The sequence below is a fragment of the Neolamprologus multifasciatus genome, chromosome 20 (genome assembly GCF_963576455.1).
Source record: "Neolamprologus multifasciatus chromosome 20, fNeoMul1.2, whole genome shotgun sequence".
Classification (NCBI taxonomy): domain Eukaryota; kingdom Metazoa; phylum Chordata; class Actinopteri; order Cichliformes; family Cichlidae; genus Neolamprologus; species Neolamprologus multifasciatus.
Genome location: NC_140458.1, coordinates 29,381,649 through 29,408,316, shown reverse-complemented (window position 1 = coordinate 29,408,316; position 26,668 = coordinate 29,381,649). Strand labels below are relative to the sequence as shown.

At 39.2% G+C, this 26,668-nt stretch overlaps 1 protein-coding gene across 5 annotated transcripts in view; it reads right to left on the bottom strand.

The window, feature by feature from the left end:
* The window catches only part of acot7 (acyl-CoA thioesterase 7), a 76,755-nt gene that overhangs the window by 12,791 nt on the left and 37,296 nt on the right, over positions 1 to 26,668 (bottom strand). For all 5 annotated transcript variants that reach the window (XM_085145150.1, XM_085145151.1, XM_085145148.1 and 2 more), the window contains 2 exons: positions 25,014 to 25,130; positions 20,217 to 20,401 (listed from right to left, as the gene is read on the bottom strand). In XM_085145150.1, the coding sequence (XP_085001276.1) occupies positions 20,217 to 20,401; positions 25,014 to 25,130 (302 nt within the window). The remainder of the gene's footprint in view (positions 1 to 20,216; positions 20,402 to 25,013; positions 25,131 to 26,668) is intronic.

Sequence of the window (26,668 nt, the reverse complement as noted above, 5' to 3'; positions counted from 1 at the left end):
AACCAAGGAACTAACAAGTCATGACCATCAAAATGATTGCTTACGTATCTTACATATTCACATACTTAATACCTGCTGAAAACCACATACTGTGGTTCTGTACATAATGTAAAATGTAAACGTGGTTCTGTTCAGTCAGAATATCTACACAGGTAGGTGAATAGGCTGCAAAAAAAGTGAAAAAAAAATTAAATACACAAATAAAATTATTTATAATTATATAAGGTATGTGTATTTATATAAGTGATTACTGGTGTGATGAAGTTCTAACTGGATTGAGATGGGTTACAGACTGTGAGTTACAGAATCAGGCAGGGTGGGTCAGATCAACTCTAAACAAGCTTAGCCATTGCTTTACACCCCAAACAGCAACCAAATGTAGTGCACTGTGATCGTAATGACCTCATATATGCATGCATACACTGTTGACCAATGCTGATCCCATTTTTTAATTTTTGCATCAAATGTTCCCGTGTTTTACAAATTTTAAGGTCTGTATTTTACTACTAAAAATACTACTATTACTACTACTGTTACTACTGTAGTATGATTATCTTTCTATAATGCAATGACACAATTAAAAGGTTTTGAGATGTTCTAGCAAAACTTTATTTATGTAATCCATTTCTTTATAGGTGAAAAAAGCATGACTTAAGTTGCATTATAAAAAAAATTAATTATTAGACATAAGTAAGCACAATTAAAACAAAATTTGAGTTAAGGACCACAAATAAAATAAAATAGTTAAACGCAGCCGTCGGCAGTAAAAAATGAAAATGAAGAACTACCAGAGTAAATAAAATGATTATAAGCAGAACTTATGCACACAACGTTCTGCTCCTTTATTTAAAAAATACATTGCAAAGTTTACTATATTTAAGTGTCTGTACATTAACTAACTGTTAAATGTTAAATGTTAAATGCTGGATGCTCCAGCGGCATCTGTAGCGTCTTAACTGGTATCTCTGTGTTGGCAAAAAGTTAGCATATTATCTTTTTTTGTATTCTACAAGCTCCAAGTCTATCCCAGCCACCATAGGGCGAGGCGTAGGGTAAACCCTGGACAGGTCGTCAATGTGAAGCTGGGCTTATTTCTGACGTATCTGTTAAATATTAGCATACTCTATAACCAATGAATTTCATTTCTATTCATTTAATGAAGTATTTGTAAATATGTGCCCCCATATATACATATAATTTTTTATTTAGTGGTTATTCATTTTCTTCACATAAGACAAATATAATGACATATATTTAATTTTCAAGTCACAGTTACTCAGTTAAATGGTGTTTCCTTTCTCGCTGTTATACAGTTTATTATAAAGGTGGTTACAAATGATTGCCTGTTGCAATGTTGGAAGGCAGACAAATACACAAACATGACCTATAATGTCATAATTCCTTTTGTCTAACTCTGTGGACAATCTATTGCCTAGCCTAACAATTCATTGAGTGCATTAATGAGACAGAGGCATCTTGCTCTATCTAGTTAACACTTTGAGCTGTGCAGGGAGCTGCATTATAGCATTACTGAAATAACCCCCAACAAGGTGATTTAGGATCCTAACACCAATTAGAGGCTTATAAATCATCCTTCTTGAACAGGCTGGAACAATCCAAAGACATTATTGTTTATTTATTTAAGTCTGAAAAACTGCAGCCATGATATCAAAGCAAAAGTAAAAAGGTTTACATGGTGAGACTGTTTATGATCAGACAGAACCGTAAGGTTCAAATTAATTAATTAATCAAATTAATTTAAAAAATGAATTAATATATTTTATTTAACTTTTTTAAAGAATAAAAATTGTACTAGTAAATAGTAAAAATCACTCTTTTTAAAACCATATCGATGTACGGTTTGAGATGAGTTAACAAACAGCAAAACGAAACTGTATACCTTACTGCTGCGGATGAATCATAGCTGCAGACTGTCTGACAATGACAGCTAAAAATGATTCTGGCAGGAAAAATGTGAGCTTCGCTGTCTGGCTGAAGAAGAGATTTATGTAAGCTTTGACTATTAACATATCAAAGGTTGTTAAAATAAAATAATAATTATTATAAAACATTTTTAACGTGCAATTTTTCCTGCACAGCTTGAAATTGATTTGAACTAATTACATGAATATTTTGTTATTGAATAATTGATTTATATTTCCAGACACCAATTTGTACATTCAGCTTACCCATCCAGTAAAAACAAATTCCTGATCACTGTTCAAACCTTGTTTTTTTACCTTTATTACTTAATAGTCAATAATTACAATAATAATATTACTAATAATAATAATAACATGCACATATGGCCGGTGCACATCCATCTACACACAGTACCACAGGTTACGTGTGTCGTGCGTATGTTAACCATTATGTTAATTACATTTGCATAACTCAATGAGGCAATTCATTTTCTTATTAAGGTCCTTGTTGTGTTCTTAAGTAATTTGTCTTCCCTACAGAAATAAAGCAGAAATATGTAGCACTTACGTAGAGTTATATAAAGTACCAATGGATAATTACCAAGGTGATAAGTAATTTGGGCTAGTATCAGAAGACTGAGAACGACTCTTAGAGCTCTGGTACACGAATGGCAGAGAAACCAGACAAACACAGTTGTGTGGCTTTAAAAGTACTTTAGTGACGTTAAGCTTTGTAAAATAAATTTGTAAACAACACAGTATTTCAATAGGTTTTAACAGAATGTCAAGTATAAAAAAAAATTCCCCCAAAGTAGCAAAAAAATAGAATAAAATAAAATTGTGCACAAATAAAAGAATTAGTCTTTTTTTTAAGTCCAAATGATACCGGTGGGGCCCATGACAAACGGGTGTATGGCAAAAGAATTTGTCCGACAAGGAGTGTGTGTGATTGTCTGTCCTACCGTACTACTTGTACAGTAGAGGATTATAGTCCATGTGCGTGTGAGTGTGCGTGTATATGTATATCGTCTCCTAGGATCTTGGGTTGGCTCGCCATCCAATGAACACTGGAACACTCTGGGTTCTGGAATCGCTGACCTGGTCTTTGGATTCGTCCCATATAAAAACCTGACCTATAAACAATGGCCAAATATATGTCACGTCCCCTTTAAGGATAACTCTCACAAATTAACTAAAGTAGTGTCACAGTGCAGTAACAACTATTCAGATCAGCTATCATCAATTCAGTCATCAATCAATTCAATTCAGTCATGTTGTACAACATTAAAATATCAAGTTTCAAAGTTCAAAGTATCAATATCCAAAATTTCACAGTATCAAGGTTCAATTATTTGTAACCTGCAGTAACATTAAAGATTATCTGCAAGGTTTTAAACATTCAGGAATTATAGTCACCATATAATTCATTTTCATTGTAAACATCAATTACATCCATCAAAATACTCACTGTACACATATATATATATATATAAAATCACAAATAAATAAGTATATTACCCCTTTTAAGAAATGGAATAATATGCAAATGCTTATCAGAAATTGAACAAAGTGCAAATAATCAATCTCAATAACCTGTAAACACAAGGACTCAAATAGGAGTATTAAATAGACGTGCTTAATCCTACTTGTACCATAGGCCTACTAGTACAAGCGGAAATACACTAAAAATTACCTCCAAGTATTCAATACTGAGTATAGTAAAACAACTGATTGACATCAAAAATTAAACAGGAAGCAGGATAAAGTCTGCTTACAATTATCTCTCATAAAGTTATTTTTAGCTGCTTTAACCATTTACAGCTTTTCACATGTTAATAACTTAGATTATTAACTAACTAGATTAACAACAGTGCGTTTCAGAGACATCCAACAACTGTACCCACACTCCGCACATCACGTGTCTGATTAGCCACATTTAGCTTACCGCCGTCGAGTGGATGCTCAGCGTTACGTGAAGCCACAGCTCAGTAAACCTTCCGGTTTCGCTCTGCCCTTGACGACAACAAGTGCAAACCCATAATTTGTGAAAAAATATCAGTTTAGATGGTATTTTTTTAACTCGTTAGATGTTAATTTCTCCAGCTTACCGATAACAAAGTTTTAGTCCGTCTGCTCTGTTTGGCTGTAGAAGCAAGAGACTGAAAACTTGGGAGCTGGTACTAAGGAGGGACAAGAGCTGCCCAGAGCTTCACCGATTGGCTGACATGCGAGGAGTGGAGTAAAACAATAGGCTCTCATCAGAGCTCATCAACCCTCTGAGAAAACTTAACCCTTGTTTGACCAGAGCATATCATATATAATCTGCGTCCCTTCTATGTTTGAATAAATATTTTGATCTTGTTTCTCTTTCATTAACAGGGACAGTAAGAACGGAACAATGAACATTAAATGTTTTCATTTTTCTTCTCTTTTGTTTGAGATGATTTTAGGAACTGGGTTACACCCTCCCCTTTTGAATTCATGCAAGTCCCTTTGCATGTCCACTGCGAACTGCATCATCTAAGAACAATAATTCAGCTTTAGCATTTAAAGAGTCAATGAAAGCTGTGGTTAAACCCTGAAATAATGATTTGACCACAGTGACAAGGGGATTTCCCAATTCGGCATAGTCTAGCCTTTTTGGTGGCTGGCGACTTCTTTCAGATCGTCGGACAGGAATTTCTTTGCTTATTTGCTCATCTCTCTCTTTGTTTACTGTTTCCCTGTCAAATATCAAGTCCTCTCCTTCCTCATCACTCCCTAACATGTCTGAGAGAAGTAGGATTTGTTCATCCCTCATGTCAGGGCGATCCGTAGAAGGTAAGTCTTTTTCCTTTTCAGATTCGTCGTTTCCAGGTAAGTCTCTTTCCTTTTCAGATTCGTCATTTCCAGGTAAGTCCCTTTCCATTTCAGATTCGTCATTTCCAGGTAAGTCTTTTTCCTTTTCAGATTCGTCATTTCCAGGTAAGTCTTTTTCCTTTTCAGATTCGTCATTTCCAGGTAAGTCTCTTTCCGTTTCAGGTAAGTCTTCCTCATACGAGGCTTCTCCATAACTTGCGATCTGATTGTCATAATGTTGGTTATGGTCAGCATGACTGGCTGGAACAACATCGGATATGGTGTCTGTACAAGCTGAAGTATTACCAGCCAACTTGTCTTGATCTGCAATCACATCATCCCGACCAAGACTTGATTTATGAGTCAGCAGAACATCTCGCTTGACAATGTACACCGAGTCATTTGGCACTGATCTATCTGCAAACCAGTGGACTGAAACAATATCATCCTCATCCGAGGGGTGATCTGCTCTTTCCTTGTCTTTGTGAGTGGTCTGTCGCGTTCTGGGCCTTTTCTTTGGTTCTGGTTGTTCAGGTTTCACTTCCTTGGCTGCAGAGAGGAACCCACAAGGGAGTAAGAGGTCTCTGTGTAGGGTGCGTATGGGGCCATTCCCGCCCTCTGGTTTAACAGTGTAGACGGGGAGGTCTCCAGCTCGTTTTACCACCACATAGACGGTCTGCTCCCATTTATCGCCGAGTTTGTGTTTTCCTCGAATGCGTATGTTCCTTACCAGCACTCGGTCCCCGATTTCCAAGGTAGATGTGGTCACGTTTGTCAAATCTGGTTTTGTTCCTTTCGGCTACCTTTGCAGCACTCCGTGTAGCTATTCTATAGCTCTCCTCAAGATGGGATTTGAGGTCCTTAACATATTGGGAGTGTGACTTGTTTTGTTGTTCTCGCACAGGTAAACCGAAAGCCAAATCAACAGGCAACCGTGGCTGACGCCCAAACATCAGCTCATACGGTGTGAATCCAGTTACCTCGTTCTTGGTACAGTTGTACGCATGAACTAAAGGCTTTACAAAATCCTTCCAATGTGACTTGTCTTTGTTCTCCAGAGTTCCAAGCATACTTAAGAGTGTTCGGTTAAAACGCTCCACCGGGTTGCCCCTGGGATGGTACGGCGTAGTCAGAATCTTCTGTATGCCTGCTACTTCACACAGCCCCTTGATCAGCTGAGACTCAAAATCAGGCCCTTGATCGCTGTGTAATTTTTCAGGAATGCCATAGTGTACTATGAAATGGTCCCACAGACACTTTGCAACAGTCCGAGCTTTTTGGTTCGATGTTGGGATAGCGACTGCATATTTAGTAAAATGATCTGTGATGACAAGAACATCTTTCACATTACTGCTGTCTGGTTCAATGGATAGGAAATCCATGCAGACTAACTCGAGGGGTCTTGTCGTCATGATATTCACCAAAGGTGCAGCCTTCTCAGGTAACGTTTTCCTGCGTACACACCTGTGGCAGGTCTTTATCTTTTTCTCCACATCTGAGGACATTCTCGGCCAGTAGAACCTGGCTCTGACCAGATCGAGTGTGCGCTCTATTCCCATATGACCCATGTTGTCATGTAGGCTTGTCAACACAAACTCTCGCAGGTCTTCAGGTAAGACCAACTGGTAATGTTTATTATTGCCTTCTCTTCGTGTTCTGTAGAGAATGTCATTGCACAGCTCAAACCTGTTCAACTCTCTCAGCAACAGGACTATGTCTGGAAGTTCTTTCCTCAATGTGGGAGGGGGTTTCTCCCCACTCTCCATCTGAGTAATAACATGTCTGATGCACCGATCAGATCTCTGGCTGTCTCTGAGATCTGCCTGTGAGAGTTTGGGAATGGTGTCTAGGCCTCCCAACGTCTCTTCCTGCTCAAAGCTGTCAGGTACAGCATCTCCAGAAATGGCAAGACTTTCGACAAGGGATATACCTGCATCATCACCCAAAGCTTCAGAGGTGGTTGAATGATAAACAAACTGTCTCTCACAGATAGCATGAACAACATCCTGATCGACTGAGTCAATATGGTCAGGATCTGACAGATGTTGTTTTGCGAACTGGCATATCCGGTCTCTCTCTTTTTGAAATGTAAGGTCATCAGGTAGCTTGCCATGAGGACGACGTGAGAGTCCATCGGCATCTCCATTTTGTTTTCCAGAACGATACTGGAGTCGGAAATTGAAGGTAGAGAGGGCCGCCAACCACCTGTAGCTGGTTGCATCGAGTTTTGCTGAGGTGAGGATGTAGGTCAGAGGGTTTGAGTCTGTGACAACGGTGAACTGATTGCCATAGAGGTAGTCACTCAGCTTCTCTGTTACAGCCCACTTTAAATTCAAAAACTCGAGCTTATGTGCTGGATAGCGGGACTCACTACTTGACAAACCTCTACTTGCGTAGGCGATAACCCGCAGCTGTCCCTCCTGCTCCTGGTATAAGGCTGCTCCAAGGCCCGTAGTGCTCGCATCTGTATGAAGGATGTAAGGCAGCTTTGGGTCAGCAAAGGCCAGGACTGGAGGCGACGTTAGCTTGTCAATGATAGCCTCAAATGCTTTCTGGCATGCAGGGGTCCACCGTTCGTAAAACAGCTCTTTTGGATCATGATACTGATTACTCCTCCCTTTTGATTTGCAATGTTTCCTCAGTGGTGGATAACCGGACGTTAGATCGTTCAGCGGTTTCACAATACTTGAGTAGCCTTTAACAAACCGTCTGTAATACCCACAGAACCCAAGGAAGGATCTCAGCTCCTTGAGGTTCTGAGGGACTGGCCAAGTTTTAAGTGTGGCCGTCTTTTCTGGGTCAGTTTCCACCCCGTGCTGTGAAACAACATGCCCCAAGTACCGAACTGAGGACTGGAAGAACTTGCACTTTTCGGGAGACAGCTTTAACCCATACTCCTTTAAGCGTTCCAGGACTTTCATGAGTCTGGCTTCATGCTCCTCAAGGGTTTTCGAGAAAACTATGAGATCATCCAGGAAAACAACAACTTCCTTGAGATTTATGTCTCCCATGCATCTCTCCATAAGCCTCTGAAAAGTATTTGGCGCGTTTGTCACTCCCTGTGGCATACGGTTGAACTCCCAGAAACCTAGTGGACAGACAAAGGCAGTCTTGGGCTTATCACTCTCTGCAACTTCGATCTGATAATAGCCGGACTTAAGATCGAGTGTACTGAACCACTTGGAACCTGAAAGTGCGGTGAAGGTGTCATCCAGTCTTGGGAGGGCGTATGCGTCTTTCACTGTTTGTAAGTTTAACTTACGGTAGTCAACACACAGACGTACCTGACCGTTCTTCTTCCTGACCACAACAATTGGCGAGGAGAATGGGGACTCGCTCTCGCGAATTACTCCAGTTGCGAGAAGCTCTTGCAGATGCTTTCGAACAGCCTCTATGTCGTGCGGGTGAATCGGTCGGGCTCTGTGTTTGAATGGTGTCTCATCTGATAGCTTAATGTGGTGTTTGACCTTGTCCGTCCTTCCAAAATCCAGATCGGTCTGGGCGAAGACCTCTGGCACACTGCTCAGCTTTTGAGTAATGCGGTCTCTCCAGTCAGAAGGGATAGGAGAGTCGGCAAAGTCAAATGTCACACTAGAGGTCTTGGATGGTTCACACTCTGATGGCTCACTCACAATGTGTTTGTGAGATAGGACAGTCTGTATTGCACTGAGTTCTGCAATCACGCTCTTAGCTGGGATGGTAATGTCATGCTCTGACTCATTGGAAACTACTACAGGTAGTTTGCACGACTGGTTGCTCGGCAAGTCAAGGAGACAGGTTTGTACTAAAAGCCCCCCAGGCAGGGAAGATACTGAAGGATATTCCAACAGGGCAGATCTCTCAGTGTAAAATTCCTTGATTGATACTGTCCCCTCAAGAACGACTGTTTTCCCAGCTGGGACGATCACTTCATCCTTTCCACGCATCCTCACTAATCCAACGTTTTCATCTGGACATTGCTTTTGCCGCAACTCCAGTACTTTGAGTACGGTTCTGTACCCATGAGGAATGGGTTGGTAGCCCTCTGGGTTTGCCTCTGTGTACATTTCATACACTACATCAAGAGTGTTTGTTCCAATCAATACACAAGACTTGGTTAATGTCCCGGTGTCTGGGACTACTAGAGCTAGTGTTTTGACTTCTAGTTCAGCACCAAGAAAGTCTTTAGGAAAGGTGATTCCAATCTCAACATAACCCAGGTAAGGTACAAGCTGCCCATTGGCCCCTTCAACTTCCAGAAGGTCATGTAGTGGCTCTATCTGTTGCTCAGACAAATACTGGTCATAGTAGGACTTGGTGACAGTGGTCACTTGAGAACCCGTGTCAAGGAGACAACTGCACACCTTACCTTTGATCGTGACTTGACCTGTACTCTTTGTGCCTATGAGCCTCTTAGGTAGTCTGAAAGGTTGTTCTCCAACATGGGATTGCCTCAAAGTGGCCTGTGCTCCTGGTTTAGCTTGACTTCCAGATTTAGCGGGACGATGTTGACCTGCTTCAGTCCCAGTTTGCCCCACAACTGAGACTGCGTCTAAAAATCCTGGTCAGCAGATGGAGTGTTTTGCATCTCCCAAATGCGACGCTTCTCTCTCAATTGCTTCCTCTTATCAGCGACAAGAGTGGGGTCTGGGTCATTACTGCAACTTGCTGAGATGTGGCCATCCTGACCACACTTGAAGCAGTACCATGGTCTTGGCTGGGTGCTCTGCCGCAAGTTGGCAGGCTTCGCACTTGTGACCTTGATGCTAGGTGTTGCCATAGCCATCTCACGTAAATCACACTCAGCCCTGTCCTTAGGCTTCGAGCTTTTCTTCTGTTTCTTTGCCATCAAATTAGTAAGCTGACTCTGTAGGGATGCAACTTGCTTCCTCAGATCTGTCAACGGGTCAGAATCAGATTGAGTCACTGTCTGTAGCTCACTACAGGTGCAAGTCTTTTGACAGTGTGCCACAACCCGCTGCCGGGTTGAACCAAGGTGTTTCTTCATCCGTGTGGCTTTAGCTGCCAGTCTATCTTCTTCTGTTCGGAGCATTAATAGAAGTTCTGAGAATGTTGGAGGTTGGCTTTTCTTGTGTTCAAGATTAAGATCTGAGAGCAAGGTGTGGTCCCAACATCCACGACAAAACTGCTTGAGAATGTGTTTATCGGCATCCTCAGCAGAGACTTCTCCCCTCTTCAGAGTGAGGTTCAATGCGCCCTGAAGACGGCAGAGGTATGCAGAGGCCTTTTCACCAGGATCCTGAAGAGTGTTCATGAATTGAGCGAAAAGCTCCTCTCCGTCTTCCACTGTTCCAAAAGCTGCATCCAACAACTGAAGGTAAGTTTCAGGTGTAGCTTCTGGGCTCAGTCTGTTGACAATGTCAGCTGCAGGGGACAACAAGCTCTCAAAGATCTTTCTAGATTTTTGAAGTTCAGACATGGCAGTGTCTTTCCTGAGAAGTTCAACATGTGAACGCCATGTGTCATAATCCGTCTCACCGCTGGGTTTGGGGATCCTGCCAGAGAATGAGCGGAGTCTCATTGGAGAATATGAATGTGCAATCAAGTCATCTTTCTTCACGATGTGTTCCACAATGACTTTCTGAATTTCAGGTGGGTTGAAACTGTTTGCCGCACTAAATGGGCTCTTTTTGAAATCAACAGGTAGGTGGGGCTCCGTACCACCTTGAATCAATCCTACCTGTGGTAGATCTTCAGACAACTGCTGGCGTGCAATCTCAGACGTTTCAAGAGAGGGGTGAAGCTGGTTCTCCCTGTTTGGATCATCAACTTGCATGGAGGAGAGCATACATTCATCATCGGTCTCTGAACTCCCAATGATTTCACTGATCTCTGTCATCATCGACTTCAGTACCTCTTCAAAACTTTTGCCACTCAGTTTTGCCACCTGCTTTATTTCATCTAAGTAGGATTTGGTAGCACTGCCTCCCACCTTGGCAGTGTAAACGCTGGAGAGAGCTCTTACATGGTATTTTACAGCGGGCTTCCCTTCAACTTCATATGTGTATGGCAAAAGATCAGTTAAGGCATCAATGGAGTTACCACTTCGGTACTCAACGATCAGGTTTTTGAAAAATTCTGAGTTTGGATCTACAACTGGGACGGCTCTAAAGGTACCATACTGCTTCAAAAAGTCAAGAACCTCTTCATCATCCGATGAATTGAGTGTACCACTAACAATTACTGCATTGGGGACTTTGATACCTGAGCTCAATACAAAATCCATCTTGTGGCAATAGCAAAAGATGTTTCAATGACAATACACACTTTAAGGAGGTTTCAATGCTGATATTCATGCACCAAAGAGCTCCTGGCTGGCTCGCCACTTTTGTAGCACTTACGTAGAGTTATATAAAGTACCATTGGATAATTACCAAGGTGATAAGTAATTTGGGCTAGTATCAGAAGACTGAGAACGACTCTTAGAGCTCTGGTACACGAATGGCAGAGAAACCAGACAAACACAGTTGTGTGGCTTTAAAAGTACTTTAGTGACGTTAAGCTTTGTAAAATAAATTTGTAAACAACACAGTATTTCAATAGGTTTTAACAGAATGTCAAGTATAAAAAAAAATTCCCCCAAAGTAGCAAAAAAATAGAATAAAATAAAATTGTGCACAAATAAAAGAATTAGTCTTTTTTTAAGTCCAAATGATACCGGTGGGGCCCATGACAAACGGGTGTATGGCAAAAGAATTTGTCCGACAAGGAGTGTGTGTGATTGTCTGTCCTACCGTACTACTTGTACAGTAGAGGATTGTAGTCCATGTGCGTGTGAGTGTGCGTGTATATGTATATCGTCTCCTAGGATCTTGGGTTGGCTCGCCATCCAATGAACACTGGAACACTCTGGGTTCTGGAATCGCTGACCTGGTCTTTGGATTCGTCCCATATAAAAACCTGACCTATAAACAATGGCCAAATATATGTCACGTCCCCTTTAAGGATAACTCTCACAAATTAACTAAAGTAGTGTCACAGTGCAGTAACAACTATTCAGATCAGCTATCATCAATTCAGTCATCAATCAATTCAATTCAGTCATGTTGTACAACATTAAAATATCAAGTTTCAAAGTTCAAAGTATCAATATCCAAAATTTCACAGTATCAAGGTTCAATTATTTGTAACCTGCAGTAACATTAAAGATTATCTGCAAGGTTTTAAACATTCAGGAATTATAGTCACCATATAATTCATTTTCATTGTAAACATCAATTACATCCATCAAAATACTCACTGTACATATATATATATATATATATATATATATATATATATAAATCACAAATAAATAAGTATATTACCCCTTTTAAGAAATGGAATAATATGCAAATGCTTATCAGAAATTGAACAAAGTGCAAATAATCAATCTCAATAACCTGTAAACACAAGGACTCAAATAGGAGTATTAAATAGACGTGCTTAATCCTACTTGTACCATAGGCCTACTAGTAAAAGCGGAAATACACTAAAAATTACCTCCAAGTATTCAATACTGAGTATAGTAAAACAACTGATTGACATCAAAAATTAAACAGGAAGCAGGATAAAGTCTGCTTACAATTATCTCTCATAAAGTTATTTTTAGCTGCTTTAACCATTTACAGCTTTTCACATGTTAATAACTTAGATTATTAACTAACTAGATTAACAACAGTGCGTTTCAGAGACATCCAACAACTGTACCCACACTCCGCACATCACGTGTCTGATTAGCCACATTTAGCTTACCGCCGTCGAGTGGATGCTCAGCGTTACGTGAAGCCACAGCTCAGTAAACCTTCCGGTTTCGCTCTGCCCTTGACGACAACAAGTGCAAACCCATAATTTGTGAAAAAATATCAGTTTAGATGGTATTTTTTTAACTCGTTAGATGTTAATTTCTCCAGCTTACCGATAACAAAGTTTTAGTCCGTCTGCTCTGTTTGGCTGTAGAAGCAAGAGACTGAAAACTTGGGAGCTGGTACTAAGGAGGGACAAGAGCTGCCCAGAGCTTCACCGATTGGCTGACATGCGAGGAGTGGAGTAAAACAATAGGCTCTCATCAGAGCTCATCAACCCTCTGAGAAAACTTAACCCTTGTTTGACCAGAGCATATCATATATAATCTGCGTCCCTTCCATGTTTAAATAAATATTTTGATCTTGTTTCTCTTTCATTAACAGGGACAGTAAGAACAGAACAATGAACATTAAATGTTTTCATTTTTCTTCTCTTTTGTTTGAGATGATTTTAGGAACTGGGTTACAAATATCCTTGCAAAAACCAGCATGCTTGTTATATTGTGTTTAAGGCAACTGCCTATACTCCAGCAGTGTCAAGTGACAATCACTACATGCATTGGCATTCGGGTAAACTGAACCATTTCATGTTTCATCAAGGTTATTTATCTTTACAATAAGAATGATAGCTGACCCTAGCTGATTCAGCGTCTATGGACTTACAAGAAGCTTGTTTTTGGTTTTTGGTAAACTAAATGCTAAAAAAAAAAAAAAAAGGTTAACAGCGATGTCCCTAAATTCCCATCTATTCTGTTCATAAATCAAAGTATTGAACAAACAAAAAATGTGATTGTGACTGTTAAATCATCATTTTGTTCAGCATAACAGTTTGTCCTTGTGTTGGTGCTCACTGAAAACTCGGAAAATTACTCATCCATTATTAGTCTTGATCATCAATGACTTAACAGGCTGGCATTGCCATTTCTTGACCCATGCTGTTTATCTGCATATATAGATATGATCAGAAGAAACATGATGAAGATGATACTAAGGTTAGGGTAAGATGGAGGCAGATGATCTGATGTTACAAGCCCAGAAGATGAAGAAGAAGAGGAAAAAGAATTACTCTCAAAATCTTCCAGCGAGATAATATCAGAGCCCAGAACTTTGGCTGATTGGGTCAAACAGCCAGGACAGATGTTTCACCTGTTGTTAATTAAGTCCAGTAGGTGGACAGCTGAATGGAGCATGAAAAACCAATACGGTGTAAATGTGGAACAGGGACAATACATGTAAAGGAGATTTGCTCAGACAATGCCAGCAAAATGCCAGGTGGGTTCTGTTGTGTTGGCGCGAGCTGTTATTAGAGTGGGCAAGGGGCATCAGTGGCACTGGCAAATGTCACTGTGTAAAGGTAGCACAAAGCTGTAAACAGCCAGCACAAGACAAATAATAGCCATCTGGACTAGAATGAGCCTGGATACTAACCTATATATCTGTGTGTGATAGAGGGACCGAGAGGTATACACAAAGGATGACATTTTAGACAAAGCTGAAAGGTATTTCATTTCTAGTCATAAAATGAATCCTTTTATATCAGCCAGGCTCTTCTGGATGGTGAAAGGAGCTCTTCCAGTGGATCTTTTCATTTAGTCATAAATGCTTTGAGTTTTTTCACTGCAGCTATCTGATAATACAGACATACCACGTTCTTATGGGCTTCATCGCAGCTTTAGCAACAGCAATGAAGAGTCTGAAGTATACAGCCTCAGTTGGATCCTATTTTTCAGCAGTTTACTAATGTAAGATAGCTGAGAGAAATTATACTGAACTTTCTACTGTAGTATGAAAGATTGATCAGGTAACTTTGAGGGAATTTTGAGGGAAGTTGTTGCTTATGTAGCAGTTTAAATACTGCATTACATTTGCATACTTTGCAAAAGGGTTTGTAATTTAATTTAAAGAACAAGTAATTTGCAGTTACAAGAAAATTAGAAGTGACACTGATCTCTATCAAAGATTTTCTGAAAGTACTGAATTTTGTTCTTTTTTAATAAGACTCATATTATAAATATGCTAAATTACTCTTTCTAAATATAACAAAATTATACTTTTTCATTATGATTTAGTATCTAATTTTGAATTTGATCTCAAATTAAGGCAACAACATGACAATACAACATCACAGACAAAACTTATTACCCTTTTAATCTTCTTTTGGGTGCTGCTGACAGACAGATGTTTATCGGAAAGTAATAAAAGTTGAATAATTTTAACCAAAAAATATCTAAATCATGTACTGTCAAAGAGAAAACTGGGTTTCACTGAACTGAAGAGAATTTAGTTCGAGCTGTGAATACACAATATTTAGTGTATGACGTAGAATGATAACCCCCTGATGTGCACATTTAGCAGTGCCTTACAGATGCAGGCATGATCTGGGCGTTAAGTTTAACGGGTGTACCCGTTAACACGGTTCTGATTGTCTTAAATGGGAGGTATCTAAAAATAAACTTCATGTGAACTACATGAGGTTGCCATGACGACCAGGCTTGTTTTCGTGTCAAGGGAGGCCAGCTGAGTCTTTGCCAGCGAGGAAGGAGGGAGATGGAATAGAAGGAGGAAGGAAAAATCAGAGGAAAGATGGAGCAAGAAGGCAAGAATAAGAGAGATATAGTGAAACAATACTTAAATCAATAAATGGAGATATGCAATAAAGAAAAACACACATACACAAAGACACAAAGCTTTTCTTTGTTCAGCAGGGATGAATGGTGGACCTATTAATACTGTATTTTTACTAACAATGCATTTTTTGTGCTTGCTGTTTTGACCAAAATCGTGGCCTAGCATGTATATACACTATATTTCAGTAATTCATTTTCAAGATTACTGTTATAGATAGGCAAGGCATTCCCCACTATCCTCTGTGCGCCTGCTGTCCTCATGCCCCACTTCAGCATAACCCACAGTATGCTAACATTAGTGACAGCCCAGCTACACATACACACACTCCCACCGTACCTACCTCCCTAGTGAGCTGAAACTGAAAAATCTAAAAATAGTGATTGCACTGAGCTCATTGGCAAGAAATCAAGGAAGGGAAAATGGGAGGGAAAGCACCTGCAGTCAAAAATAGCAGAAGTCATGTCGATCAGACTATTTATAGAGCTCAACTGGGGCAAAAGCTGCCATGAAATTATAATAAGTGATGGTTTGAGCTTTCAGGAGTGTTTTCAGTTTAAATTTCAGCAGTACTAAAAAAGGACAAAAAAAAAAGAGACAATTGCATTATAAACATAAAAGAGAAGCAGGGAGAATCACCTTTTTTTTCTTGGTTTTTGTTTGTTTGTTTTTTAACAAACGGAGAACAAAAAGAATCAGAGAGACAAAAGAGCCCTTTTCAGTATTCTCTGATGAAAAGGGCTATGGGGTATTAGAAGATTAAATGTATAAGAGGAAGCAAGTTTAGTATTTGGGGAAATGAAGCTTAATTAAATTTTATGCCAAGCCAAACAAGCTTTTTTTTTTTTTTTACTTCAGTCAAAAGGTTAAAAACAAGAAGCATTGCACTGTTCATGGGTAACAAAATTACCCATCTCTAAAGGTCAAATTAAGTTGTGGTCACGTACAGGAGTATTTTTAGCTGATACAGTGACTTTGAGGACTCTTGAAGTAGCAGTCTAAGTAACACCAAGTCCCACTGTTGAGCATTGGTAGATAGCTTTTGTTATGTTTAGTCAGAGCCAGGGTGGCTGCTTCAAGGTTTCCATTCTTTGTGCCAAACTAACTGCTAACTGTCAGACACGTTTTGTGTAATCACACTTTCATGCTAGCTCAGAAGAAAAGGTTTTAATTCTCTGGAGGATCTTTAACACAGAGACAGTAAATACCACGGCTTACTATTTCTGGGAAATAGCTGATAATACTATTTTGTACCATGCAAAAGTCTTGAGCCAGTCCTTGTTTCTTTATGCTTTGCTAGGTAAACCTGGCAATAGGTGAAACGATTTACTGAAACAGGCAAATGTACATGTACATAAGGCAAAAATAGAGTTTGTACGATTCTAACAGGCTTGAAAGTCATTGTTTGGTACGACACCTATATTTCTACACAGCCTGAACACAAGAGTTCTTTCAATTTTTTAAACTAGTCTACAGAAATAGTTCTCTAGTCTTCTCGAAGGACATTCTTATTTGGATGTTGTGTGTGTTGTAGACACTGATTATTGTATCTCCTGCAAAGACACTGATGACGACTGGACCCAAAAATTTCAGATTTATATTTTTCACTCAATAAGAACTGTTGCCACTGATTTTCAGTTCTGTTCTTTTAATTTTGCATACAGCCTTTTCTCCCTGTTTTTCTTCCTTAACAGGGGCTTCTTGACAGCCACCCTTTCACTGAGACCATTTTTGATGAGGCTTCACTGAACATTAGACAGAGGCATCTTGCTCCTCTCCTATTTCCTTTGTTTTCCACTTTTGCAGTTTCCCCGGATTTTTTAAGGACACGCAGCACACTAATGCTAATAATATTTGGGGAATTAGCTTGTTAGTGCCAAAATACTATTTTATCCCTCTCAAATGGTACAGGTCCCAAAGTTTTTGCAGTTCATCAACCCGACCATGTTCAAAAAGTGAACTTTTTTTTTTTTTGCCTTTGCCATCCGAAGGTCATGACAGTGTGACCTGACAGAAAATGACAATGAATCAAGATTTTTGCACAGATTTGACCTTTTAATGGCATGTGGTCCTAATCTTGATCAGCTGTTTCAGTTTTCAATAAATTGCATGCTCGAAAAAATGTTTTGTCTCACTCCCATTTCTTCTTAATGCATGTTCAAGGTCTATTGGAACCTTGTTAAGATCCAACCATGCAAAATATGAATTTTTGCCATTTTTCAAGTGGTCTTAAACTTTTGATTGAGACTGTATAATCGTTAGTATTTTAGAGATACTGATTCAACAAAAGAACTGGAAACAAATGATATGTTTTTGTGCCTAAAGATATAATTTAAAATAAAATATTTGCTATTTTGTTTGGTGTGTGCAGACAAAATGCTTTATTATGTCTATTATGACTGATTCACAGGTCAGTATTAAGTTACCAAAAAAAATAAAATTCCACTAAAAATGGTCGGCCTACGTTTATTACTCAACACTATTTTAAAAATTACAAGTCTGGCTCTTTAGAAGCAGAATATAAAGAAATGAGGGGGGAATCAAGACTTTTGCACAAGACCTTTTATGTGGCCAAAATGTAAGGATGTGGAGGCCAAATACACACAAACATTTCACTTCCACATCCTTCCATTTTGATTTGTTCTGCTCACAATCATCTGACTTACGATGCTTTTTTTGCTTTTTGATCTGTGTATTGTCTTTCCAACTCCCATGGTCCCATCTCTCCTGTTAGGGAAAATTTGGGTGTTAATTGGACTGACGTGTTGAACCTTATTTCCTGCACATGACGTTTCTCGTGTACACACCAAAGACCAACAATTATGAAAAGGTTTACTGCCATCAGTAGAGTCAGAGTCAATCTCATCTCATGCTTATGCCCCCAGTAAATAGTCATAAAGCCAGAAATAGCACCGATCGAGCCTTGTCCTCCTCCTCTTGCTCATACAAATAAACATGCACGCATTTGTGCTCAATGATCTGTTCCATGCATGTGCACATTCACAGGCAATGCTCATTCTAACACATGCAGACCTACACACAAAGGGCTCGTGTTTGTGTACATGCACTTTCTTCATAACTCATTCACACACGCGTTTCTCTTTTGCCCTGCCCTTGTTTATTTGACAAGCTACATCAGATCCCTGGCAGCCTAGGCTCCATTTAGATTTCCATTTATAGTGTTGAGGATGAATTATTAAAATCACCAGGAGATTTTTTAGCCTCTCTTTTGATAACATTGAGGTCTGAATAGAAACTACAATGAGTCTAATAACTGCTACAATTCCCTCCTATTAAAACAAAAGCAACGAGCAGCTTACGTGAGGCAGAAAACCAGGTAATGAATGCATGGAGGGAGAGGCACACAATGGGCAAACCAAATGCAGGTTTTGTGAAATGGAAATCAGGGGACTGACAGACACTTTTGAAAAGGCCAACCAAAGGCGACATGCATTCGATGAACACTTCTATCTGCAGGGGCATCATTAGAGAAGTCTTGAATAAATGTGCTGTGGTTTATAAAGGCTAACACTGCACCTTCAACTGTGACCTGATGGTCAAATGAGTCACTGCTGCACTTGTGGCATGACAACACACCTATAACAATCCTTTTTCACGCTTCACTCTCAACCACAGCAGCTTTCTTCCTGCAAATTTCTTATTACACGCTCATGGTACTTAAAACATGGAAGGACATAGTGTCATGCAGGCGGGAGTTAAAATGCATTTTTGTAGAATACATGTGTTATTTTCAAAAATCAAAGATTTATTATTTCAATTTGTACTTATTATCATACTATTTGTTTTCTTCTTTGTTCTTCTGTTGCTAGTATTATTGCCTTTGGTTTTTTCAGTATTCTACAAATACTTCTAGTTTAATTATAAGTTCTGGTGTAAACTCTATGAAATTTGTACAAGTGTGCACTTGAGGGAATAATGACCTGCTGCTGGTCGGCCAAATTTGAAACTGCCCACCCATCTCATGTCATTGTTGCAAAGCTACCAAATCAAGAAAATGGAGTGCAGTACATCATTAATAACAATAACACCAACAACAACTCAAACAAAACATTAGGTAGAATTTGAATTGCTCAGTTATAAAATATGGAGTGAAAATCTTAATCATGACACTTAAAAATAATGTGAACCTTAACACAAACTGCATTGCAGTGTTTAGAATACGGTTTTAAAAGCTCCTCGCTTGTGCAAAATTGCAAAAAGATAGCTTCTCATTAATATTAATGACTTAAACAGATGGCGCATGAGCTCGGTGTTTGCATAAAAACAAGGTTTGGATCGTTATGTGTTGGAGAGCCTGAACAAACAGCAGGCATCTCTCTCCTGTCTGCAGGTAAGCATGCAGTCTTTGCTTGCTGACAGTAAGTGCTGAGTCAGGCATACTCATCCCAGAGATACTCATCTCGGAGATGTTGTGGGAATAATATCATTCAGCCCTGCTCACTGCTGAAGGATAATACCCAAACACTACGAGGATTTGAATGCTTTTTAAAGAATCTGAAATGTTGAATTCCTAAACAATGGGCAGTATCTTTGAGCTTTCCAAAAACCATGTCTGTGAAGACAGTCTTTAATATATAATCTTAAAAGTATTAGTATACTTTTTCATATTTGTGATTTATTTCAGCTATCTGGAAAATTTTACAGTGGTTTTGGATCAAAGATCAGTCTGACCCAACTCAACATTTTCTATATATGAAGGCTCCATTGATCCAGTCTTGTAATGGCCCTTTTACGTGTCACGATAAAGAAAAATTACTAATGGAAATGTTATCAGCAGTTAGAAAAGACCAAGCTAAAAATAATTAGCCTTTAAAAGATGATATGGCAGCAAAAAGGCAATAAAATCCATGCCTTGATTATTTTCCATTACAATACTGTAAAAAAAACAGGCTTGACTGTCAGTGTTTGTGAATGTAATTACTCTGTACTAAGGGATATGGATATGAAATAATGTATAACATCACAAATTATGTATCAATGTTTTAAAAGACAGGCAGACTTTAGAAGGAGATTGGACGATACCAACCTTAAGGGCAGGGACAGGCAGGGGCTTATTGTCCTTGTCCAGGGAGATGAAGGTGAAGAAAGCTGAGCCAGCACGATATTTCCCCTTCTGTGCCTCCACTATTGAGGACACGTCTACGAACACCTCAATCTCCATTGATTTGTTACTGACAAATGTGAGTCGTCCCGTCACCGTCACCACACACCCTTGGGAAGAAGAGGAAAAGGATATTGAGCACTCTGATTTTCAGTGTTTTAAAGTAAAACCTAAATATGTTGCCATTTAGAGACATTTTCATTTTTTGATATTTACCATAACATTTTCTACCATTTCTCAGACATAGCAGTTATTTTAAGGCTTCACTTAGTCTTATAAAGGTGAAAAAAAGAAGTTGCACAAGGCATCAGGTTTTCACAAAAACACAGCATTCCAACCGCTACATCAAAATACTGAATAAATGTAAGTAAACTCATGCTAAATAGCTTTAATTACACTGAATATGATCTATATAATAAACCAGCAGAGGAAGATTTCAGCTCTGGTCTTGCAGTCTCTATCGCATTGTTGCATCATGGAGTTTTTGAGACAGGCCGGCGACCTCTGGCTAAAAGCTCACGCTGAAGTAATATTGAAGCTGCACTTTCTCAGATATCTAATCAACCAACCGTGTTTCACTCAAAAATGTGCTCTCTCCTGCTTTTGTCACTGCAGCGAGGTGGGAAAAAAAGTCATCAAATAATATTGCAGAGCATTGTTGATGTATTTCATTATTCTCTTTGATGTGCCTGTACTGTAATATTACTGCAGTTGCCATAGAGACGAGGAAAGAAGGTGTTACTCCTGCAGTCAGGAACAGATCGCAAGTATATGAGTGAGATCTTATAAAATAGTCAAAGTCCTAAATAATAAATGATGCACATAAAAAAGGGGGGAAAGGCTTTTATCAGTGTATGAGCTGCAAAGCACTCTGACACGATAACAACAATACAAGAATTCTACCAGAATTAGACTTGACTGTTGTTCAGTTACAGATCTCGTATTCATGCAGGATACTCTGCAAAATTCATGGGTATGAGTTTGGTTTTCTTGACAAGTAAGCCTCTGTTAAAAGATATGCTTATAAAGTCAATAATTAGGCTTTTTACAGTAAACCCAGGTTTGTTACCCTAACCCATCCATCCATCCACCCTCTTATCCAATTCAGGATCACAGGGGCCTGGAGCATATCCCAGCTGTGACAGGTTGAGAGGCCATGTACACCCTAGATAGGCTGTCAGGCTATCACTTGGCTGACACCAAGAGACAGACAAGCATTCACGCTCACATTCGAACCTAGGGCCAATTTAGAATAGCTAGTTACCCTAACATGAATGTCTTTGAAGTGTGAGAGGAAGCCCAGAGCGTGTGGAAAGAAAACACACACAGGAACAACGAGACTACATTTATAAAGCAGTTTTTAAGGCTTTAACAAACAAACTTTTTGTGTTTGTTTTGATTATGGCTTTCTGTGATGCAGCCTAGAACTGAAGTACTGAGGGTAAAAAGAAAAAAAATGGAGATGGCAAAGAAATGCAAAACTGCACACGGGTTCAGCGTAGGCACACCTGAGAAAATAACACAGTCAAAGTTTATGACATGCAAAAAATGTCCAAAATCTTAAATTACAAACAACAAGATTTCTAATGATATACGGAGCTTAACAAATTGATTATCACCACCAAATACAAGGTTTAAGCCACAGCTGCCTTAAATTAAATCACTTTTAAGTTTCTGTAATGTTTAATCCAACAATATGCACAAGGTCTTTAATCAAGTTGAGAAAATTCAACTTTTAGATTTAGATTTTTATATATGTTAAGATGACTATTACGCTATCATTATCACACATTCAGTAACCTTGGATGCTGACATATTTAGGAAATGGCAACAAGGTGATCATGAAAACCCATATGGATAAAGAACTTTAAACAGATAATAACGTGCAGTAACTGCGGTGAGGTCTTTTCAGCATACCTGACAACCGAGACCACAAATTTAAAGCATTTCATTTCTCTCTTGTCGACTGACCTCTAGAGCCTTTTTTTAATGCTCCCATGTGTCAAGTCTCATTTAGATAAACTATCTCTTACTAAGATTTATTAGGCTCAGTGAAACAACCTCTGCTCAGTGACATTACACAAAAATGAGGCTTGATGATGGGTGAGTTTGAAGACCTTCAGATTAATGCAGAATGTAGCTCTTGACTTGTGCAGCATTGGAGGTCAGCCAACCAAAACAACTGGCAGAGACCCATGTCTGAAGAGCTGGTAAAGCTAATCTGCTTTGATGAAGGTACCCAGTCCACGTCCAGGCTCAGTGCTGTATGCATGTAATGTAATACCTCACAACAACAGATTTGTTATTTTAGCGGTTGAAGATGGATGGATGGATGGATGGATGGAGTCTAGGCTTTTCTATTAGTCTTTTCACTGACTAACAAATAGCACTGAAGACAAAAACACATTTGAGTGTCTTTCCACAGGTCATTTTTTTTCTTTAGCTAAACAGTACATGGAAATGTCGGGGTTTTAACAAATAATGCTTTCAGTGAAATGAAATGTACACTTAATAAACAAGAACAACATTGTAACCACTCACGATGACACACTGGTCCTTTTATTTTTTCTTCTGTATCACATTTTCACTCTCACCATCAGCGCTCCAGTCCCCGTCTCTGAAATGTCCTTTCATCCAACCTTTTGAAGTTTCATGCCTTTCTTCTCATTATTTGTATCTCTGGTTGTTTTGCTATAATGGATCACAGAAAAGACCCCTGCCTGAACCCTCCTATGGTACATTATTGACTAGTATATTATCACCAGTGCATCCTCATCAGTGCCTCAATATTTGAATTATTAAGTCTGCTTTTTTTCTATAATTCTGGTGTTCTTTGTGTCTTCTGTGATTTTTCGAAGGTGGACCTCTGAGGCAGTTCAAATCAGTTCTTATCTATGGTGCTTAAAGTGAAAAGTCCACCGTCCTCTTGGGTATCACAACTAGGTAAATTTTTGTAATGTTTCTACTGTATTACCACAATTAAAATTAAGCTATCCAGATGTCTGGCACTTAGTGACCAGGACCTTAAAATTACATTTGTTTGTTCCTTTATATATTTATGTGGCAAAGGTTGAAATGCTAGCACCAAACAGTTGGGAGCAATTCAACTGGCAAAAGAAACAGTAGCGAGATGAAAATGCATAAAAATAAAATGACAAAATAAATCCAGAGCTAGAGTCGACAAAGCTAGTGGCTGTTTTTTAGGATCCTTTTTGTTTTGATACTTATTTCCATTATTTCCCTAAACTTAACTTTTTTTTTTTTTTGCCTGACCAGCTAGAGCAAAAATGAGAACTGTAGAAGTGACATAACCCCTAAATCACTGTGGAGCCAGGGGAAATCATGTCAGCACTAACTGAACTGTGAGGACAGATGAAGGTAGCAAGTGGAGCAACTAGGGGCAGATGAAAGATGTGGTCATGGATCTCCACCACTCTGTGCTGTTCAGTTTTCTGCTCCTCACACCCCTGAAAGGAGGGTTTTAAATGTTTTAAAGGTCCCAACTCCTTCACATCCTGCCACTCTGTCTGTATAGTTCAAACTGTTGGGAAAACAGTGAACTGAGCAAATGTTGCTGCATGAAAGTTGTATTTAAAAGCACATATACTGCACAGCTGACCTTGTACACTTATGCTAAGCTGTAAAACTATTAATTACTCAATGGGGTTGCAGAGATGTAGCTGGTCTGTTGTTTTCAAATGATAACCTAACAATATGAACATTATGTTTAGTACATCAACAGATAACAGACACTAAAGATGCTCTTAGTAGCTCCCTTATTTCAGATGCATTTTTGATTTGCCACATGTTGATGCCAGATGCCCCCCCCCCCCCCCCCCCCCCCCCGACACAACCCATTCACCAGCCACCACCAGCACTAGTATTTTGGTTCCACTGGCACAAGTCTCTTTGAAAAGACGCAGTCACTTCAGAGGTGTTCAAATTCCACAAAATGACAAAATAACAAACTGTGCGAGTTGGTGGAACAGCTAACAGCACAGACAGAAGATAATGAGGCTGTAACATGCAAGATAGATCACAACCCTGAACTGAACTGAGGAGGTTGCAGTTATACTGTATTGTCAGACATGTATCATCTGTTATGTGTGCCTTTTGTGGGAGACTATGTTCCTGCCTTCTTAGAATTGCTTTTATTATGACTGTCCCTGAAGGACTTTGGATAAGCTCGCTTATCCAGGAAGTCCTGGCAAAAAATTCTGCACTCCAGTGTTCAACTGGACACATTTTCCAACTGAAATATCAAAGGCTACATGGATAAAGGTATTTAGAGGCTTAGAATTTGTTCATCTGAACCTTTCAGACTGTGAGGCGCTTACAGCAAATACAGTATAAATAGACAAAGTTTGGTAATGGAAAATAGTTAGGTCATTATTAACAGTGGTGTGTGTTTCCAGATGTAGTGGCAGCTCTACAAAACACAGTTGGCCTTGGATAGCAACCGTGTGACAGCTGTTAACGTTGGCTTAGTTGATTTAAAACAGCACCGCCAGAGGCTAAATTGAAAAACGCTTTAGAGTTTCCATTTCATCATCTCTGGTCAAAAGGCGAGAAAACATTTTGCAGCATTCCTCTTGGTAAAGCAAATGGACAAGATAAAAAAAAAAAAAGCAATAATCACGCAGAAATATCTCCCTGCATCTCTGGATATTTGTAAGTATCAGAGATTTAAAAGTATGAGTGTATTCTCTGTGTTTTCCTCACCTTTCTTGATCTTGTGATGGAAATTGATGGCATCCACTGAGGCAGTGACAATATTGGTATTGCAGTGACGAGCTGCCACAATGCCAGCGACCTCATCCATCAGCTTCATGGTCACACCTGTGTCAAACACACACACTTTTAATTTATTGCATGCAGTCCAGCCAAAAAAGAAGCTGCGTAGATAACCCTTTTGCACCACCCTAATCAAATTTTCTTACTCGACTGTGGCTCTCTTGAACAATATGACACTAATGACGCCACCCGTCCATCAGTTCTGTAGCGATGCTACATATGAATATTAGCTAATGTGCTCCACGCTCTGCTCAAGCTACAAAATAGCTTTGTTGTTTGTGAGTAATAAAAATACATTTTCAGGGTCAAGAATGAAGCAAAACTGACCAACATGTGATTGTGAGCCTGTACAACCTGTAGCATCCAGCACTCTTTTCATCCCCAGTGAAACTTGACACTCGCTTGTCTTTAAATCGACAAAAGCTTTTAAAAGAAAATGTAGTCATCAAGTTGACGCCAAGTTCGAGACACGGTTTCACTGAGAAGAGATTATTGGATGTGGAAGCTAATGGGATTCCTAATGCAATTAGAAAACTATCCACCTAAAGTTAAATGGCAAATAATGAACAAGTCTGCTTGCCATTTTCTCAACATTACCTTTTCTTTCAGACGCATTAGTCTAATGTGTATGAGCTGACTGTCTACCAGAAGTGTTTCCAGTCAGCTCACTGTAAGCTGAAAGATGTCATCAGGACTCAATTAAATAAAAGCCATTATTTATTTTTACATTTCCCCCATGTTTGGTAATTCTTCAAATTACAGCTTGTTTATCCACTGTAAACAACATATAATGAAAAGGCAAATTGAAAAAACACTTACAGACACTACACGGGTCATTTGTCTGCACCATTAAAACAGGATAATTATATTACATTTTTATTTACATTTTAAATTAAAACAGGACAGAGTAACATTACCAAAACCTATTTTTTTTATGTTAAATCTAAGTAACAATATTTTCTCAAATTAGTACATACAAATAGTTTACAGGCAGCAATTGTGCCATTTTTCCTTTATTGCAATGTTTGACTGTATACAGTAACCACTGGTCCTGCACTGCTTTTTGTGAGGCACAGTGTGAGTCTAATAAAACGGGTATAGTAAAACTCACTATATATTCAGACAAACACCATAAACTGGCAAACTGTTTATACAGCCCTGCACATAGTGAGTGTCCTAAGAAGCCTGAAGAGATTGAAGAGTGTAAAATTATTATTCCTGCACAAAACGTCTGAACCGGTGTTGGCCAGGCAAGAAGCACAAAGATAGGAAAAATTGCCGTCTGGCCAAGATCTAATTTCCAGTAAACGTGTCGTCGTTACTGTTACAGATCAAATAAACATTAATTAGTGAGCTACAGTCACGCTTCCGACAGAGCCAGTAAGCCCTGCGTGTTTGAAACGCATACAGAGATAAGTGTTTGTGTTTGCTGTGTGCAGTCAATGTGTTTAGCCCAATCTTGGTAAAAACAGGGTGCTTGTAAGTATCTGGAACACAACCTGCACAAAGACAAAGAGCTGTTTCTCAAAAAAATGAAAACATGTGGTCGTAACACATGTGAAGAAGACTTGGATAGATTGTTT